The sequence below is a fragment of the Opisthocomus hoazin genome, chromosome 2, assembly GCF_030867145.1.
Source record: "Opisthocomus hoazin isolate bOpiHoa1 chromosome 2, bOpiHoa1.hap1, whole genome shotgun sequence".
NCBI classification, from domain to species: domain Eukaryota; kingdom Metazoa; phylum Chordata; class Aves; order Opisthocomiformes; family Opisthocomidae; genus Opisthocomus; species Opisthocomus hoazin.
Genome location: NC_134415.1, coordinates 86,220,702 through 86,241,176, shown reverse-complemented (window position 1 = coordinate 86,241,176; position 20,475 = coordinate 86,220,702). Strand labels below are relative to the sequence as shown.

Genomic DNA, 20,475 nt, shown 5'->3' with positions numbered 1-20,475 from the left:
AGGACTTGAGGGTTTATCTTGTTCCATTCCCTTAATGAGGATAATGGTGCCCCCCTGCACTGGCACAGGCTTGAGTTCACAGGTTCTTCCACAGTCCTCCTGTGGCCCGTCAGAATTTTACAACTTGCTTTTATCGGTGACTTGAACTTAAGATGATCACCTACCAGAAAGACAAGCATGTATACACCACAGAAACATCAGAGCCTTCCTGGAGTGATTTAAGTGTTACAATGACAACAATTTGGTGTATGCTGCTAAGGCAATGATCAAAAAAATAGAGGTGTCAGTCACTGCACCCAGATTTCTCCATATGTTTGATGTAGCCCTGAGGCATTAAGAAACTGTGCAATTTTTTGTGTGGTATCTTTGTGACAATGTGGGAGACTTGAAAGTAAAATGTCAACTCACTTGTATCTATGTATCAATACCATCAAAACAAAAACTCAGAGCGCTGTAAATATATTTTTTTACTGTTCTGGTGATGCTGACAGACATTCGGCCAGGCATAGGCGATATGGAGTCACTCTTCCCAGAGGCATGCAGCAGAACAACCACAGGTAACAGTCACAAGTTGCCACAGGAAATTTTGCCCAGCCGCAGAGAAATTACTTTTCCCATGAAGACAATTAAACACTGGAACCGGTTGCCCAAGTTGCGGAATCTCCAGCCTTGGAAGTATTCAAAGCTCGACTGCACAAGTTAAATTCTTCCTTTCCAATCTAAATTATTCTGTGATTCTATGAATTCAAACCTGTTTCCAACATGGTGCCCAATGTTTTGATGTAGCAAGTGATCTGCCTCTTTCCCAGATGAAATGCTCAGCTCTGCTCCTTCCCCTGAGATCACTCCTTGCCCCTATAACCATCAGATGCCAAATGCCCAGCTGGCTCACTGCGCTTGGCTCGGAGGTGGCCCAGCCCCTGTTAGAACTGTCATCCAGCTCCTGCAGGTCAGTAAGACTCCAGTACTCATTATTCCAGTGCAATTGCCTTTGTATAACCTTGAAGGACTAAGGACAAGCTCTGAAAGTATTACAGAAATTATAGCAGCTGCTAATGATCTGCAATTTTATAATTAAAAAGTCAAATAGAACTATCATTGTAGCATGGCAAGAGACACATATGTAAAAAAGCGTGCCTAGGAAAAGTCAAGATTAATTTCTCATATTATACCTATAATTTTTTTATTCCTCCTCTGCTGCTAGCAGACCTCAGAAAAAAATAAGACAATATTATTCCTAATGGTAAACCAGCGAAAAACATAGCAGTAAATTAAGTAATGCTTTGTGTGATGACTTCTCCATGCGGTGAAGTGTCCTTGCAGAACACAGCCAAAACAAATATTATTCTTGTTTTCATAGTTTACATTTAGGTGCATCCTGGTAAGTCACCTTTCCAAACAATGCAATCAGGTCCCCTGAGCCCGCCCTGCATAAATCTCATGATATTCGTATAAATCTCTGGGGGCACTTAAAAGCTTTGCTAGCTAACAACATAAAACAAAAAAAAGAGGCCACCTGCAGCATGTTTGGACTTGGCAGGGCTTTTGGAAAAAGTTTTCTTGGAGGAGAGGTGTTATTTGCAAGGATTCAGCAACAAAACCATCTGCCTGTGTCTCCTCCGCGCCTGGAACTCCATTTTTGTCTCGTGCATCTGGTGAAGGGATGCAACAGATAAGCTCTTTTCTCATCTTTAAGCCACGTTTTTTCAGCTGAATCTTTAGATACCGCTCTGCAACCATAGAAACCGTTTGACCAATTGGAATGCACACTGGATTTTTATCTCTTAAGTAATCATTTTTCCTTATCATGGAAATCACTTGAAACCAGCAGCATGTGAAGTTAGTGCAGATTCAAGTTGTCTTCCACTTGAAACAAACCTTTGATCAAGACTGCACAAATGCAACGTATCCATGTCTAGTGCCGGGTATAGAAGGGACGCAGCATTTGAAAATCCTTCGTGACACATTCTTCAACCTGACATTTGAATCTATTTGTCTACTGTTTTCCTCCCTCATTCCAGAAGCCAAGATGATCTGTGCAGGGGAAGGCGAAGGAGGTGCTGTCGTTTCATCAAGGACAAAAGATTCTTTTAGCAAAGGCCCTTCGTAGTGTTAAAAACAAAAAAAAAAGAATAAAAATAAAGGGAATTGTCACAGAGTCTGGGTTAAATTCAAGCCGTAAAGGAGTAATTGCACATCAAAAGCCCTATGCAATCTATATTAATATCACATTCTGCATTTTGACTTCAGCTGCATTTAGATTTTCATCTTTCATTTTCAGTAGTATCTAGCAGCTGGGACAGAGGGAGCAGTTCATATTTCTCAAAGTATTGTTTTAGGCTGCAGCAAACTCAAGGGGATTTGAGTAGCATGGTTCACACTCCGTTCACACATCTTTTGTTTTTGGCTGAGAACTAGTTGCACTTTTTTGGCAAAATTAAATGTTACATGCTAGAGCACGATGTTGTAGCAAAGGGTGAATTCTGTAACAACTTCCACAGCAGCAGAATTACAGAAAACACAAGATTTTGAGTATAAAAATCCAACGAGCATTTCTATAGTTCTCTGTCAGTAAAACTACGTTTTTTTCCTTAGAGTGTCTCGAAAAATTGCAGTTTTACCACTTGCTAAAGGCTAGAGAATTATGGAGCCTATACATCACCAACAGGTATTTATGTTATTTGTTGAAAGAACAGACTTGCTTTTTGTAGTATCTTCTCAGGTTTTAATCTCATAGCTATGTGTCCACAATAAAATTCAAATAACTTTTATTCAAAAAATACAAAATAGTACATTTCTTTCAAAAGGGTTAAGAAACCATGATTAGATATCAACCTATTAAGAGAGTCCCAAGAAAAACGGCTCCATTTCTCAGATTGCCACATTAATGAGAACTTTGCAATATAAAAAAAGAATTTAATGTTGAAGTATTGCATGTGCAGAAGTGAGCTGATAGAATTTATCTTTGTTAAGTGACGACGACTGTGAATTCATTCCCACACAGGAAATCTTTAACTGGTGACAGCTAATGGAGAAACGCGGAACACAGTATGAAATTTATTTCCACTTTCTTCCTCTGTGGAGGAGCAAAGCCAATAGAGTGGCATTATTTTTTCCTAAAGTTCTCTTCAGTAGCCTGCTTTGCTTTGATTCATTGCTATTCAATGCACTCACTTTCTATTTGTTCCAGTTTCACTGTAGCTTTAGGTAGACAGTAAATCAGCCTCACTCATTATACACAGTTAATTGCCTATCCGTGAATAGGACTAGAAACCTGACAAATTATACTCATCAACAAAGTAGTGGGGGGACTGAGGGGACTGGATTTAGGTAAAGGTGGGAATGGTAGTAAGGAGAATAGGACAAACTTTTGTTTAACAAAAGTCTTAGCATTCCTTTTTGAGACAGACCAAAGCAAAAAATAAACACCACCACTTTATTATTTGGCAAAGCAAGGGATATATTTGGTTTCTGAACAAAATATTTTGCATTCACTTTGAACTGTTCTTAGAAATAAACGTCATCTCATACCACCATGCCAAAATACTTTATTACATTATAAAAAATAGTTTTAAGAATACACTTTTCCCATCCCAAATCAAATAATTTGGGGGTAATGTATTTCACAAATTCACAGAAGGATTTTGGTACGTCTGCATGTTCAGCTTTCTGCCCCTAAATTGTGCACAAAAACCCTACCCAATTTTAATAACTTGTTTCCCCCAGTGGACATGGCTGGTTAACAAGTAAGCTGAACACATGCAGGCTCCAGCCAAAGGACAGCCACTGATGCTGACAACGGTAAAGACTGTTTCTCCTTCTCAGTTTTAAATATACCTGTTTTGATTTGTTTTCTGCCCGTTAGTGAATTAAAGTGGTTCATTAAGTGCTCTGCCAATTGCCTGAACTAGCAAAAAGAGAGGAGGTGGGCTGTAGTGGGCTGTAGCACTGGGAGCAGGGCTGGGGGTGGTAAGGAACAAGCAAGTCTTCCCTCCCTGAGCAGCAGTGAGCCCTTCCCGTACCCACCGAGCTGAAGCCCCTAACACGTCCCCACCTCAGCCCCACCATGAGGGACTCGAGCTCTGCTGTGCTTGGTGCTCACAAAGGAAATTCACAGTGCGGAGGAATTATGCAACTACAATAAGGTCCACAGTTCCCAGCTTTTGGGGGGCACGGAGACGGCTAAGCTAGACTCCTACCCAACATTCAATTCCTGCTTCCCTTTAAGGGCGATGCAAATCCACAGCCCCGCTTTAAGAGGAGAGACCCAGCCATCAAGCCTGTGGCATCCTTTAGGCTTGCAGTGCTGTGCTGCAGACACCAGAGACAGAAGGCAGTCCCATGTGACACACATGCAACACACAGCGCCCAACAGACCTGGCCGCAGAGCAGCTCAACACGGTCCCGGCCATCCCGGCTTACAGCGCTCTGCCCCTGCTGCGTACCCAGTGTGTGGCCTGGGTAGAGTCACAAACCACGCTGTGCTGATCTTCCTGGGAATAAAGCCCTGTGCAGTTAATAACAGGGCACACTTCAGGTCGAAGAAAACACTCCGAAGATTCCCTTTACCTCTTTTTACCTCTGCCAACACCGGCAATGACAACCAGCTCCGCGCTCCCAGCTGCAGCCACGTTGCTGGTGCTGTTGTTCTTTCTGCAGAGCCTGGATCTCTCTCACACAAACAGAGGTCCCAGCTGCAACTTTACGTTCAGGCTTCCAGAGACAGCAGCCCCTGGCAGGAGCAAGTCTAACTTTGGCCAGCACCATTTGCAGTTCATCAGCAGTGGGGTCTCTTATTCCCCGGGTGAACCCAGCTCACAGGGGTGGCTGCTGCTGGGCGACTCTTTCAAAGGTAGGGATTCCTCCAGCCACACCATCATCTCCCTCAGCTTTCTAAAAAGAAGTGGCCCGAGGGCCTCAGTCCTACAGGACACCATGCATTTTCCATTCCCATGCAAGGAGTCCTTATAGGGGATGATTGCTGGAGCGTGTCCAAAGAAGGGCAATGAGGCTGGTGAGGGGTCTAGAGAACAAGTCTTATGAGGAGCAACTGAAGGAACTGGGGAAGCTGAGGGGGACCTTATTGCTCTCTACAAGTACCTGAAAGGAGGTTGTAGTGAGGCAGCTGTTAACCTCTTCTTCCAAATAACAAGTGATAGGACGAGAGGCAAGGGCCTCAAGTTGTGCCAGGGGAGGTTTAGATTGGATATTAGGAAAAATATCTTTACTGAAAGAGCGGTCAGGCGTTGGAACAGGCTTCCCAGGGAGGTGGTTGAGTCCCCATCCCTGGAGGTGTTTAAAAAACATGTAGATGTGGCACTTTGGGATATGGTTTAGTAGGCATGGTGGTGTTGGGTGGATGGTTGGACTTGATGATCTTAGAGGTCTTTTCCAACCTGTGATTCTACGATGCTATGATTATGGGGTGTGTCCTGCCCCCCAGTTGCTTCTCTCCTGGGTAATACAGCAGCACAACTCCCATCAGGAGGCCAAAACATCTCACCCAAAGACAAAGCTTCAGTGACTGAAGTAACCCACACCCAAAAGGGATCTTGCATGACAGTCATAGAATCTGAACCACCTTGGCACATTTATTTTTTCAATTCTCCTTCTGGCAGTGGACACATCAAAGCCCGCTCTGCCCCGCAGAGCCGCAGGAGCTCCCGCAGTGCGTTCCCTCCAGTTGCCTTGTGTAAATCTAAGCCTCTGTTTCAGACCACAAAAACTAATGTTAAGTTTCTGAGAGAAATTTATCCATGTTTGGGCGGGGGGGGTCAGCAGAAAACACTTAGCTCTGATAACAGCACAGCAATACCTATTCTGTGAAAGGTTATGGAATTCATTAGACTCACAGATTGCTGGAAACAGATCTAAAAACGCCAGGCACCGACACAGCGTTTGGATTGTTAATAGCACATCGGTCGGCGTACAGCTTCCGCAGTCTCAAGTGCCAGAACTCATGTGCACCTGAAGCTCACCTGCGCTGATCAGACACCCCTGCTGCCAGCTCAACACTGGCACCGCCTCACTGAGAACCAGAAAAATCCTGTTTAGAAAGGGGCTCCAGAATGGAGCCATGAAATGTGAAGCTTCATGGAATCTCAAATGTGAATGCAGGATGCTCCTATGAAACAAGGTGAGACAGTTGCTTTTTTAAAGTTTTGCATTTTGATCCTGTTTTATGACTACTTGAGGTTTGACTCCATTATTCAGTGCAGCAATAAGATATTCCATTTTGTAAGTTTAGTACACACCTCTCGCATATAAACATCATTTTCTTTTCTGGTTGAGCAAGAAGAGGTAGCTTAAAAGGCAAGTACCCTGCGCTGGAAGGCTACAGAAAGATCACTTGTACTGAAGTTCCTTCTGACTAGCGCGCACAGAAAGCAGAGTGAAAACTCTTGCCTGCCTCACAGCTCCAATCTCGCTGTCTCGGCATCAGACTGCAAGAACCTAGCTACCATTAATACCTGGTGAGACGGCTCAAGATGACTTAGTTTCACATATCCCAAAAGAGCAGCTTTTGAAGGTGTATGACAAGCTACATCTCTTTTGAAAATCTCTCCTATTCTAAATTCTGCAGAACAAAACATGTGCTTAGTCCTCTCATCTTTACCTCAGCAGATGTGCCACTCCTGGGAAGGCAAGAGCGCTCTGCAGAAATAAAACAGGTTGTTGATGCCGAGAGTGCAGAATACAACCAACTTTTGCATGGGAGCCAGTGAAGAGCAGAGTGCAGCTGCATAAAGTTTCCATAGCAGAGAAGGCTGGCAATAGGCTTCAGGATAGAACAAGGCTAGAGGAACGGGACCATGTCCCAGAAAACACAGGTAAGTGAGCTACTAGACTGCCTCTAAAAAGAGACATTTTTTGGAAAAATTCAAGCCAGGAATTCCAGTATACCTGCTGGAACTCCCCTGTAGAAATTCAATTTTATGTCTCACCAGGAATGTAACCCTCATTTCCAAATGAGGCACAGCCTGCCCTGTGTACCTGCTCTGTCTCAGTGCCCAAGGCAGCCCTGGCTTTGTTCAGTGACATCTGGAAAACTGGTTTAATAATGCCACATAGAAAGAAGTCCGTTAACCGTGTGTCATTTACACTAGAAATTAAACAACCCCCTTATAGGCTTGCAAAGCTTATACTTGCGACACATTTTACATTAATTTGGCAAGAACAAAGCCGTCGGAGTGAGGCTGGTTGTTGTTTCCTACCAAGTGTAATGATTCTATGTGGTGGCCAAAAACATCTGAGCTAAATTTGGTGCACCGCATGCACGGCAATGAAACATGAAAAATTCTCCACATACAAGTACCAGAAAACTGAATTGCATGTTCCCACAAATTCCCCACAATTCCCTCTTCAAAACAGTTGCTTGAAAAGTTAAAAGTGTAAAGAAAACACCATTATTCTTCCAACTAGAAACTGCGCCAAAACCAGAAACTGGTAAGCAGGCAAGGTAACTGATGAGCGGAGTCCCTTGAAACTGGGAGAAAGCAAATAAGCAGTTCTAGAAGAGATGCAACAGTGAGAACAGCCTTGTCCCAGGCATCAACCCTAAAACCGGCATTGCCTTCCAACACTGACCCACTCGAACACCACTGAAGCACACACTGGCCAAGGACCTTGCGGCTGGCTATGGCCAGTAGCCTACACAGGACGAGGTGGTAGCGTTGAGAGTGCTTGAGCAGGGACAGGCTTTCCCACCAGAGCAAAGACCTGGATCTTCTTGTGAGCTTTGGGCAAGTAAAACACTCCATGTCTGAAGGGACAGTGAAAGCTAAACGTTCAGACTATGGATGCTTTGGATAGATAAAGGTCCAGGTTTCACATGGTCCCATACCATCAGCAATGCCTTCACAATGCTGGTTTGATGTTGCCCAGCAGGTGGGGCAGGCGACCAGCAGCAGAATCCGTGTGCTGACAGCAAACTGCATTGTGTACGATTTTCCTGAAGTGGACTCCCTGTGAGGGAGAAGCTCCCTGCTACACAGGAGCCTTCTGGGCCACCGGGAGTTCACCTGCTTCCAGGCAGACGGATTCCTGGCCCACCTCTGCCTGCTTCCCCACCGTGGACGATACATTCCGAGGACAAGATCCTGGAGGAACTAGGGATAGCTTTGCAATCGTCTCATTCATGGAGAGGATTTGGTCCTGAAGGTATGGCTGGAGCACTGAACATGAGGAGCACCAAGCGTCCCAAAGCACGTGCCTGCTGCAGAGCGTAAGCAGAGCACCAGGATACCATAATGCCTCTAGGGACCTTCCACGTGAAACGGGGTACTGTAACGGTACAGCCACACCACAAGACAGTTCACAAAGGCAGACAAAAGAAGCCAAAATACATACCAAGTTAGTCAAGAGCCATGATTAAGGTGTTGTCTGGTGCCAACTGCAGCAAGTTTTTAATCAACTCCAACACCTAATTAAAGATTCATTTTTAAAGAAGGCAATCACAGCATCTCCAATAACAGTACCTGTACCAAATGCATTCCACAGCTGCTTTCCGAGTATTACCTTAAATGTTGCATTAGGATGAACAGTACTCAAACAGTAAAGTATTTCTGTTGCAACATTCCATGAAAGAGTCCTATGTGGAAAACAAAAAAATCTCGATATGGTACATAACTCGGACGCATCAGGTTCGGAGCGCGGCTCTGTCCCCATTACATTACAGGAAGAAGGACAAGCCCATCCCCAGTCCACACATCCAAAGACCAACAATTTTGAATTTTTATACAATGGACTTAGGTATAATCTTCCACTAAGGTACAGCATTACGTGCTGCAGAAGTTAATCAAGCAGAACCTTGAATACACTGTGGCAAACTGTACTGTAAATACCTTGTTCCATTGCTGATCATCTTCTTGGTAAGATATTTACCAGGGTCTGAAATTTAAGACCTAGCAGAAAGTTCCTTAAAAGGAAAAAAAGAAAGTTACATTGTAGGTCTGGTACTGACTTGCACCCCCTTAATAAATCCAACTGTTTTGGTGATGGGCACTAGGAACATTAGCACCACAAAAAATTGTGGGTGTTTGTTTCTTTTGAACGAAGGTAACCATAATGCGTTTTTAAGTATGAATTCTGATTATCCCCTTCCCCCCCCCCCCCCGACTTAGCTGGAAAACGTGAACCAGTTTTCACTACAGTATTAATCATCAGTGCAAAGCTTCTTCCTTACCTGCACAGACCTGAACAGTCGCAGAAGGTAACAATCCACCGTTACCACCTCACAGTTTGCATCCTCCTTTGCTAACAATTGGGAAGGACACTGTTCATCTTCCGTCTGCTAGTACGTAGGTAACTTATTGTGAGTGAGCGTGACCTGACCTAGCCCACATTTGGGTAAGTCTGACCAGGCCTCCATAGGGAAAAAGGGGTTGTTGTAACAGGACAGGCAGACATTGACAGAAGACCCACTTGTGGGTCCAATTAGTAGATCCAGTTGTATTTCATAGCTACCTATTAATTATAATACGAACCATTATTTCTTACACAGTAGGTGCCATAGACTGCTGCAAGAGACCGATGCTAGAAGACCATCGCTCTTATTCACTGGCTGACAGACAGTACCTGGGGAGGTGCAGATACTTAAGCTACATCAGAACAGAGCGGAAGAAGAGTTACACACCACCCATTACCGTCCCAGCATCAGAAAAAGGCCTTCTTGCTATTCATCTTTTTATTTTGACACAGCTGAATTTCCCAAATGATCTTGTGGTTAACCTTCTTTACAAAGTATAAATACTATTCCATTCTTATACAAAAGAAATACAGCTGCTTGTATATATACACATGCAACTTGACAGCAAGTTCTTGAAAGAACACTGCAACACGAAACTGCAGAGCCGATAAACACAGAGCACCAACGAAGCTGGAGGCCAGGAAGTCTCTGCTAAGAAAGGCAACCTGTTCAGGTCAAGTTCTCACCACAACTTGCATGTTTTAAATGAAGTCAGAACATACGAATGGGATAATCAGAATCGTGTGACATGCTCTCATACAACTTATTAGTCATATTCTGGTTTACAACCTGTATCATGTAATTGATGCATTTAACTGAAGCCATCCTGTACAGAATGGAATTGCTTGAATACTTTTAACAGGTATAAGGAAGCAGCCTTGTTGGATGACAGGTTCCCAACTCTTTTCAGACACTGAATATACTCAAGAGTAAAATTAAGACACGAGTGAGATCACACAAGGTTTTGGTAATTATGTTTATGTTGCCTTTATAGCTTTTTTTGTTTCTTTAGGAAATTCCTGCACAGTGAAAGGAATGAAGAATTCCAGAAGAGCGTTGACCTCCTCCAGTTCCAGACTGTATTCCTCTGCTATTTTCTCTGCAGTCCATATCTGAGGATGAAGTTTATGATTATTAAGAAGTGTCAGAGCCTCCACAATGGAAATTTTGCCTTTGGGAACTTTCTTAACATCTAGCTCTCCCAAGTGGCCTAGTTTTGTAAGTCTCTTTTCCTCCTGTTTACACGGAAGATGTTCACCACCTCCATCTTTTACCTAATTGTGGGAAGGAAAACAAAAAGAGCTTAATATCAGTTCTGTTTACTACGCATACTGTAGCAGCTAAACTGTCTTCCTAAATTTGGCATTTCCTGTTAGCTTTCCCCATTTTCATAGCATTAAAAAAAAAATGCTTAGCCAGCCTTGCCTCTTGATACCACAAAACTTGTGAGTTCTTCCACAGTCATTCTACATACGATGTCAACGCCTCCCCAGATTCTGAACAGCTACCATCCACTGAGCTCTAAGTGTTGGACAGGCACGGCAGCCCTTCATACAAGGCAAAGTACAGGTTTTGGTAGCCAAACATAAATGCATTTGGTACGGATTCATGGCAAGGGGGAAAAAAAAAAAATCATACTGCAAATTGATATCCTTCTTCTGACACCACTGAAAACTTTTTCATACAGGCTCTCTCCCCCCCTTCCTTTCATTTTCAGATTTTAGTTTTGCTACTAGAAGATATCCCTTCTTTTGCTCTGTCTAGAGAACAAGATTTACTGGACAAAAAGAAACTATTTTGCAGCATCATATAGAGTTTAATTCCTATGACTACTGCAGTGCTCAGATACATGAAGTCTCTTCTCCCAAGTCTCCTCGTATTTCCAAGTCATTTCCAAACCAGCTCTGCCTTCCCCATATTGCCTTGTATTAAGATTTAACGAGTGAATGATGCCACAAAAAAGACACAACGAAAACCTTTCTTAAATTTAAGAAAAGTACTTTTGAAGTCACCAGAGTCCACAGCCACTCTGTATTAACTTGTAAGCTGAGAAAACTGATGTGGACATTACAGCATCTATAACTGTGTGTCTGCTTCTAAACGGCAGAGAATATCTGATGCTGCTACCAGTTGTCCAGTTCTTCTTTTTACTTTGTGCTGAAACTGTGCTCAGATAATGAACAGTTTTTCAAGTCTTAACAAAATGATCTGTCTCTGGGTATCTGCCACTTCAGGACTTAAGAGTTGGTGCTTTTCCACTTACTACAGACAGACATACCAAATATACATGTAAGTATGTATCCATGCATGATGCACAAAGTATTCAGAATAACATCAGGAAAAGAAGGAAGCTGTTGGATGAAGTTTTGCCCACAAGCCTCAGTGCCAACACATTAATCATGCTCTGCCTAACAAATGCAGGCAGACACACCACAAGAGCAAGTCTTATGTGGCAGCAACCTCAGAGCACACACGGAATCAAGCACTAAGATATGTTCCGCTTTTGGCTTTTTCTCAAATCTCTCTTGACAGGCTTACAAATGAATATTGAAAGATACTGCAATTAGGCTTTCAGCACTTCAGGATTAGAGTCCTAACCTCTCTTTAGAAAATTAAGGGTAGAGATTACTTGGAAGCTTCAGGGAAAAACTGCAGAAATCCGTCTGCATTTTTAAATACTTCTGGTCTTGAATACAAGATACTATGAAAGTGGCAACTTAGGGAGACTTAGGAATATTATTGCTAGATGATTATAAAACTTTTATTCTAGCTGCTTTATTCAGTAATAAAGTGGTCCAATAATACAACAGGTAAAACGCACAAGCCATAACATAACATGGTGGAAAGGAAACAGAACCCCTGTATGCATTTTACTGGAAGGGTTACCCCTTGCTTTCCAAGTCAAAGACCGCAGCCACTGGCAATGAGGGAACTGATCACCAAACAATCCAGAAGGTTATGCAGAAAAATACCTAATGCACTTCCTCAGCCGCATAAGCAAGTCTCTGCGCAGTACGACATTAACATCAGTAGTTAAAGACTCCACAGAACTGTGAATGTCTTTGTCCCCATCCGTGCTCTCACTGTAGTCCCGATCTCTTTCCTTCTAACGACTCTACGAGATCTCTAGCAAACTCCTGCATCTCTGCAAAAGGCTGGCCAACTGTCCTTCTGCCTCAGAGGAAGCAGAAGTGGGAATTTAGGTGAAAACCAAAGTAAGATCGATGCGATGTTAAAAAGGAAGACTGCGTAAGCATTTAAAAGGTTGTCGCATGTTCAAGACCCAAGGTCAAACACAGTCAGTGCTACTGATACATAAGACAGCAATGAAAACATCACTTTCGTCTATAAAAAAGGTAGCTTTTAGGCACTAACAGAGCACTTTACACAGAATTTCTGCCGAGTCTGAAAGCCACAAAGTGGATGCTGGTGTGCGTCCCATCGAGAGCCACTCACCTGCCCGGGGGGGTCCCGGGACTCGACATAAACATCTTTCAACAAGGTGAGGAGCCTATCGTCCTTCTGGTAAATTTCTTCCCGTATCTCTGGGCGGTCTAAAGGCAGCGGGGACAACACGGGAAGGGAGAAAAAAAAAAAAAAAAGGGGAGAGAAAAGCCAGACCTGAGTCAAATTGTTTCCTTTTTGCCGGTTCTGACGGCTCAGCCGCTCCCCCAGCGGCCCGGCTCCGCGCAGGCCCGGCGCTTCTCGGGCAGCCTTCGGTTTCCCGTCAGCTCTTGCGTTAACAACGCCGCTTCGCACGGCGGCGGCGGAGGCGCGGTGCCCGCCGAGGCCGAGCGGCACGGCGGGGAGGACCCGGCCGCGGCCCCCGGAGCCGGACGGCCGCTGCCGCCGCTGGGCCGGGGCCGGCCAGGCCGCCCCTAGCAACCGCCCCTCGCAACGGCCGCCGCCGACTACAGCTCCCGGCATGCCCCGCGCGCCCAGCCGCCCCGCTCCCCTCTCAATGTCACCGGCCCCGCGCCGCCTCGCGCCCCCCGCCAGCGCCCGCTCTCCGCCTCCCGCGGCTCGGCCCCGCAGCCGCCGCACCCCCCCCCCCCTTCCCCCGCCGGCGGCCCCTCCGGCGTCGCCCCGCGGCCCGGCACCCACCGGCCAGCTCGTCCAGCCGCGAGGTGCGGTGCCGCGGCGCGGCCGTGGGCTTCTCCTTGCTGATCTCGCGGCGGGCGCGGCTCTCCACGTTGAAGGTCCGCAACACCCGCACCAGCCGCCCGCCCATCCCCGCAGCCGCCGCCGCAACTCCCCGCGCCGCGCCTGCGCCGACCGGCCGCGCCTGCCCATGGGCCTGCGCGGCGGGCTGAGGTGCGGCGCGGTGGCGGGCGGCGGGAAAAAAACAAACTGCTAAAAAACCTCAAAACAAACAAATAAGCGAAAATCACGGGCGCGGCGACGCCCTGCGCTGTCTCACGCCCCGCCCCCCGCCGCGGCGGTTCGGTCTTGCCGTGGCCTTTCTAAACGCGTGGGTGACCGGAGCGTCCCTCCGCGCTGGGGGCGAGCCCCGGGCGCGTCATGTCGTAACTATCGCCGCTTGGCTTGTCGGCGGGGTTGGGCTCGGCGGGACAGCGGAGCGGTGACCGGGCAGCGGTGCTGCGGTTCGGCTCGTAACCGCGCGGCGGGGGCCCGGCGGCGGGACCGAGCGGGCTCCTGGGTCTGCGCAGCGCGTCCCGCCCGCTGATGAAGCGTTTCCAGGTTGTCGCTTGGGTGGTGGTAACGTGCGAGCGTTTCGGGAGGTTGTGCCTCTTGCTCCCTCGTTGACGTGTGTACAGCGTTTCCTTACGGGCACCTCGCTGGTTTATCAAGTGAGAGGAAATTAACGTTGTAAGCGGATACCGTCATTCAGGTTGCGTCAGGGGACGTTCAGATTGGATGTCAGGGAAAATTTCTTTACTGAAAGAGTGGTCAGGCTTTGGAACAGGCTGCCCAGGGACCTGGTGGAGTCACCATCCCTGGAGGCGTTCAAAAACTGTGTGGATGTGGCAGTTCAGGACATGGTTTAGTAGGCATGGTGGTGTTGGGTTGGCGGTTGGGCTTGATGATCTCAGAGGTCTTTTCCAGCCTCAATCATTCTGTAAGAAGACGTACCTGACGTGGAAATCCAGACAATTCCCCGGTACCGTTCAGAATTTGTGGGCTACACAATGTTACTGGGGCGCAGCCCCTCTCCTTCAGCCCAGCAGAGCAACCTTCCTTCCGACTGCTGCGAAAACTGCTACGCTGCGAGAAGGGACTTTGTCTTCAGCCATGCAAGACAAGCAAGGTAAAACTGTAGACAGAGGTAAAACTGTTGAGCTGGAATCAGCAGTTTAAAGTAGATTCAAGAAGAAAAAAACGGAAGCATAAAAAGATACAGAATCATCTGGGAAAGGAAGGCAGAAGGAGCAATGCTACAGACTACTAAAGGCCTGGCACAAGAAGCAGCAGAGCCTGGAGCTCCTCCACGTGATCGCAAGGTCAGCTGGGATTCACGGGTGTCTTACCAGAGGAGGTTGTTAGGAGCTCATTAATTCCAGCTGCTCTGTGAATTAGCCAATAAATAATTGCTTTGTGTTTTTAAGTTCTGTGTAGGCTGTCTGCAGACTCTTTTAATGCATGGTAATGATTACCTGAATGAAGTGATACGGAGTGGGAACATAACACAGGACAGGGACAAGACCCAACTTCTTGCTGTGTTTTTTTTTTCTTCAGGAGGAAAACACGTGTTTTCTGCCCTTTCATCCATCTAGACGAGCTTATTACTGTGGGCATGCAAAACCTGGGTTTTCAGAACTTGGTATTCTACTAGTAGCGTTATTTAGTGGTAACAATGAAAATGTGATAGTTATTAAGACTACAGAGCGCTTGAATAGTGCATAATGAATAACAGCATTTTCCTTGGAGGGCAGCCAAAAGCTGGTGGAGGAGGAAAGCCATATATGTTTACAAAGGCAACGGAGACAAGGTAGCATAAATGTGATCCGTGCTGGATCTCTTGTAAGTGGTTAGCCTGTCTGGTGCAGCTGTAATGGTGAAAGTCACACGGATGCCTTTGGTGGTTGTAGACCTTTGATGTGTTCTTTAGCATTTCTCCGAGACATATCCTTACCAGTCTGCCTGTGGATGCAAGCCATTGTGCCAGATTTCAAAATAAAGACTCTCCCTTCAAAAGCTAAGAACTGCCGACTTCTGGGATCAAACTCAGCACAGGGCTTCTGTCTCTGTAAAGCCTGAATGTGACTAATGCTGCTGTAATATTTACTGACAGCAAAATAAATTCACCAGAAAGGCAATCAGTTAAAAATAAAGAGTGACGTCATGCTCTGCCTGTCACTTCCTATCACTGAGGATGGCACAAGGCTGTTCTTTTTATGTGTAAGGAAGCATCAGAAGTACAAGATTTTTTATTCTGAGGAATCTTTCTTAGACTGTAGCAAGCAGGAGAACCGAGATTAAAAATCTCTTTCTTTTTGATAATACACATTAGTGTTTTACCAATGTGACCATGTTGATACTAAATATCAGTAATCAAGAGCTTGGATTTTTTTTTTCCGTATAAAATATCTGCAAGTGTGATTATTAAAAAAATGAATGTGTAGTTCCTCAAAGCATAAAAACTGTGTGTATTCAGCTTATACAGTGTTACAAATGGGACACATTTTTCTTGAACCGGGAGCCTGAATTTTTCTAGGGAACTTAAAAATAACAAATGAATAAATCAGCTGTCGAGTAGCTCTTTAACAAAGAGCCCATGAGAAGAACACAGGCTATCCAACTCAGTTCATCTATTCCAGCAGCCTGTTCTCAACAGTGGACAGCATCAAACACATCAGAGAAAAATACTGTTACTCACACTATATACGTGTGCCGTAGGCTGCCCACTAGATCTCCTTTTAACCCTTTCACACCTCTAGGACAGAAATTTCTAAAAATACCATGCACCTGGAAAGTAAAAAGTACATTTGTGACCATCCTTTGAATCTTTGATTTCAGTTTTTCATCCCAATTTTATGTTTTGTGTGTTCTTGATTTTTCATTCCCAGCTAGTTCTGTAGCTGAATGGAAAATCAAAAATTAATTTTGGTAGTTAACTAGCATCAAAAGTCGAATTGATCTATTGAAAATCCCCTTTAGAGAAGGGAGAATAGGAATGTCTGGTGTTAACTTGTTTTGCTGTGAGGTAGTACTAAGGTTTCTCTGCTGTCTACTACTCACAAAAGCAGGAATCAGAGTATTAGACCAGATGGGCAGGTAATCTCAGTGAAATAAGAGTCTTTTTTCAGTAATGGGTGCCCAACTTGAGAATTTTTGAGAGGAGGCAGGTGAGGTTTGCTGCGTGATTTATGGTCTGGGAGCGACCTGGAGGTTGACAGCAGAGGAGAATTAGAAGTGCCCTTACACAGCAGCAGGATAGGTTTATGTTTGATTCTGTCTGCCTTTTCTACCACTTACACTGTTTTCCTCTTCTCATATTTTTGTTGCTGTTTGTTCATAATTTATGGCAGTCTAAAGGGATACACTAGCAAATTCATGTATAATTAGGATTCAAGGAATTGAGTCCTCTGTCCTGATTACTGGTTTCCCAGTAAATACAATGAGAGCATTGATCCATTTGTTCCTTATTTCATCAGCGTTCAGCAGAACCAGAGAACATAGCATTAACAAGAACTGATTATGAGCCAAGCAAAAATGACTGTCCTGGAACTTTGTAAAGACAAACCCAAGAAACATGGACGTTTAGATCACTGTTACCTTTCAGTCATTTCTGGTTGTTCAGTTTGTTTCTGTGGTATCAACTTCAACTGATCCGTCTTTTACTGGCTCCTGAAGTACCTACAAATACATGGAAGGCTTTTGCTTAATTCCAGGCTGTGATTAGCATTACTGAACACTTGCAGCTTTTCAAGGCTAGGTGGCTGCAGTGCTTTATTGAAAGGAGCTTTTGTCAGGTCCTTACATGGATGAAGTTTATGGAGAATGCAGAAGCTCACGTTTACAGGCTCACACACCAGCCCAGACAGGTCACTAGCTCCTTGTCAGATAATATTCATTTCAAAGACATTACATTTAAATTCTCCTGATTGACTGTGGCTCGGTATACCTGACGTAATCTTCCAAAATTTTCCTATCTGATTTTTATATCTCAGTTAGCAGGTTATTTTGACTTGGAAGCACACAGTAGGAGCCAGCATATTGGAGAGTGAGGTAGCTTGGTACCGGAATATAATTAATTATAGAAATTACATGTGCATTTTTCCTCGTAGGGTTCGGTTCCTCATGCTCTTTCCTCAGTGGCAGTACTGGTTGAGAGAACTGACACCCTCACTCTTTCCTGTCACCCTGGCTTCAGTTCATCCCTCTTGCCAGAGCAAGAGTGTAGGAACTCTTCAGAGCAAACAACAGCAGACAGCTGGTCTGATTTAATAAAGAAGTTCCGTAACTTTTCTAAGCCAGATCAGTTACCGGTGGTTTGACTGGTCCCACAAAAACCTCCCAGAAACACAGGAAGAGAAACAAGAGGCAGATGACAGGAGGAGTACGAGTGGCATTGCTTTGTTTGTTTGTGAGAGGTTGCACTTTGCACCCAGATCGTTTCACTCCGGCAGTCACAGAAACAACTGTACCAGCTCCAGTGAGGAGGAGGTGAACCAGCGGTGAGAAGAAACTGGGTGGGATGGAGAGGTGGCTCGTCTTGGGCTGGCTTTGCTGATGCACCAGAATCACCCAAGACAAACACCATCCCTACGGGCCCGAAAAAAAATGTGAGTAAATGTTTATCCACTGGGGAGATAAGAAGTATGTTAACTGCATTAGAGGGTCTGTATTATGATGATAAATTGTCACAGAGATCATCGTACAAATACAGGTTGCATGTTGATAAATGCAGTGACCATAACCATTTTGCTGGATTAACTGCATATAAATCGATGTAACTTTAGATCTTTGTACCTGTTCATTGCGGTCCAAGTTACTCAACTGTTGCCTTTGTTGGCGTGGCGACCTGGTTCAGGAACGGCACGGCGACCAACCCCAGGCCGCTCGGGCCATCAGCTCGCAGACACCAATGTGGTGGACGGCAAATGGCGTTTATTGACGGGTAGCACAGTATTATATAGCTTAGGTTTACAGCGTCACTTCCGTCTGCTTACACCTATGGGCTAAACGCTACTGGTTATCAGGAGAGGAGGGGGGGGCCTACCTTTCCGTACAGCACGACATCTTCCGACCGCCAGGCCCTAACTATCCACATTTCCCCCCTCCTTATGCTTAACTAAATAGGTTAATATAAAATATAAAAGTGTTAATACTTAACCTTAAGACTTAAACTTAATATCTGGCCAGACTTAACCTTACTTAACCTTAACTACAATTTAAAAAATGTAAATATTAAAATCTTACGATTACAAAGATAAGGTACCTTAGACAAATGCATTTGTAAATTAGCTAAAATATAATCTTAAAAATTCTATTGTTATTCTTATTCTTATTCTATATTGTACAGTAGTGTTAAAAAGTATATGCTATAAACTTGAATAGAAAACATAAGGCACAGTAAACGGGTAGAAGTTAACTTTTAGGGACGATTGAGGGTAACACTGGGTAGGTACATTTTTAAAGCAGTTGTTGGTGTTCTACGAACATGATGTTAACTTTCTCTAGCCGACTCTTGACGAATGACACGATCTTGTTCAGTATACAGGGTCCAAAAATTAGTGTCATTACGATCATCGCGATCGGCCCTATCAAGGTGGATATCAGGGTGGTTAACCATGGCGAATGGTTAAACCACGACTCAAACCATCCTTGTTGGGCTTCTTTGTCTCTTTTTCTTTTTTCTAGACCTTCTCTAAGTTTGGCCATGGTATCTCTGACTACTCCGGTGTGATCAGCATAAAAACAGCACTCTTCCCCTAATGCAGCGCAGAGGCCTCCCTGTCGCAAGAAAAGAATATCCATTCCCCTCCTATTTTGTAACACAACTTCTGATAGTGAGGAACTTCCAGGCTTGGACAGAACGTTTGCTGACTTGTCATCTTCTTTGGTCACCGGGGTATACGGGTTATGGGGGTGTCCGATGATCCGGTCCTGTGAACAAAAACTCACAGTTTTCATTAGTTTTATTCTGGCTAGTATGGTGCGAACAGCCACCTGGATCGGGGTTAGATGCTCTTCCTTCGCGACATGCTTAATCATGTCTGCGATACACGACCCCGCTGATAGTGATCGCAGGATTTCTTTGGTTGTCGAATTACACTGCTGATGTAAACATTCTGCTACGACTGGGCCTTTTGCCTCCACAGGCAAGGCTGATGAATTGACTGCTGCTTGGAGATGATCCACAAATGTTGTGAAACTCTCACTCTCACTTTGCTTAATTGTGGACCATGGCGATGGTTTGGCAATGACTCTAGAGGCTATGCGAATAGCTTCTCTGGCCGCACGAGTAGTTGTAATGACTTCATGGGCCCGCAGGCCCTGGGCTTGTGTCTGGGGAGTAATCATTGTGGGATCTGTGCCCATTAACCGCTGCAGGCTGGAGCCATGCAGTGGATGGTCTGCCCCAGTTACTTGGGCCAATTGCCTCGCACAGATGTCCTCCCATTCTTGTTTAAAAACGATCATCCCTGCCCCGTCAAAGATCAATCTACAAGTTTGTTTTATATCGAACGGGAGCATATCGTCTCCCCCGAAGACACCATCTATGAGGGCGGAGACAATGGCAGAATTAAGGCCTTTATCTGCGATTGCCTTAACAATCGCTTGTATATCCTTAGGGTTTATCGGTGTGTGGACCCTCTGTCCCCCGTCCGTCACCCGGACCGGGAACGCTAGTGCTGCCGATGGGGTCCAGTCGGCGCACGTAATCTTTATTTTCCTCCAGTTCGTGAGAGGGATTTCTCCCCCTCGCGGTTTCTCTTTAATTTGGATGGAGATATTTTGGCTCTTGACTTTATTTATCTTTGTTTTCTTCTCTTCTAAACTTAAATTAGTTACGAGCCACTCATCCCCGCTAGTGTTTGACTCGGAGTCGGAACTCGACTGACTGGTTACTTCCGGTCTCCAGTACGTTTTTGCCGAGCTCTGGCCCCCTCCCCTATGGGCGGGCCGCTCCTCCCCCCGCCCGGGCCCGCCCCGCCCTCCGCTCGGCGGGGTGCCCACCTCACAGGCGCATCTTTTGAAATGCACGCGCCGGTTGGCTCTCTGCCCCCCGCTGGCCCCCCTTTCCCCTTCTAGGTCGCTCC

General features: G+C 45.3%; 2 protein-coding genes across 12 annotated transcripts in view; one reads left to right on the top strand and one right to left on the bottom strand.

The window, feature by feature from the left end:
- Positions 1-9,667: 9,667 nt before the first annotated feature.
- Positions 9,668-13,533, bottom strand: NDUFAF4 (NADH:ubiquinone oxidoreductase complex assembly factor 4). The gene is made up of 3 exons (XM_075414340.1): positions 13,352-13,533; positions 12,704-12,801; positions 9,668-10,521 (listed from the first exon to the last, which is right to left on the bottom strand). The coding sequence occupies exons 1-3, from the start codon at positions 13,476-13,478 to the stop codon at positions 10,225-10,227; spliced, it is 522 nt and encodes a 173-aa protein (XP_075270455.1). The 5' UTR covers positions 13,479-13,533; the 3' UTR covers positions 9,668-10,224.
- A 4,302-nt stretch (positions 13,534-17,835) lies between these two features.
- Positions 17,836-20,475, top strand: part of KLHL32 (kelch like family member 32) — a 154,240-nt gene continuing 151,600 nt past the window's right edge. For all 11 annotated transcript variants that reach the window (XR_012763212.1, XR_012763211.1, XR_012763216.1 and 8 more), the window contains exon 1: positions 17,836-17,994. The gene's annotated coding sequence lies outside the window, so the exon portion shown is untranslated. The remainder of the gene's footprint in view (positions 17,995-20,475) is intronic.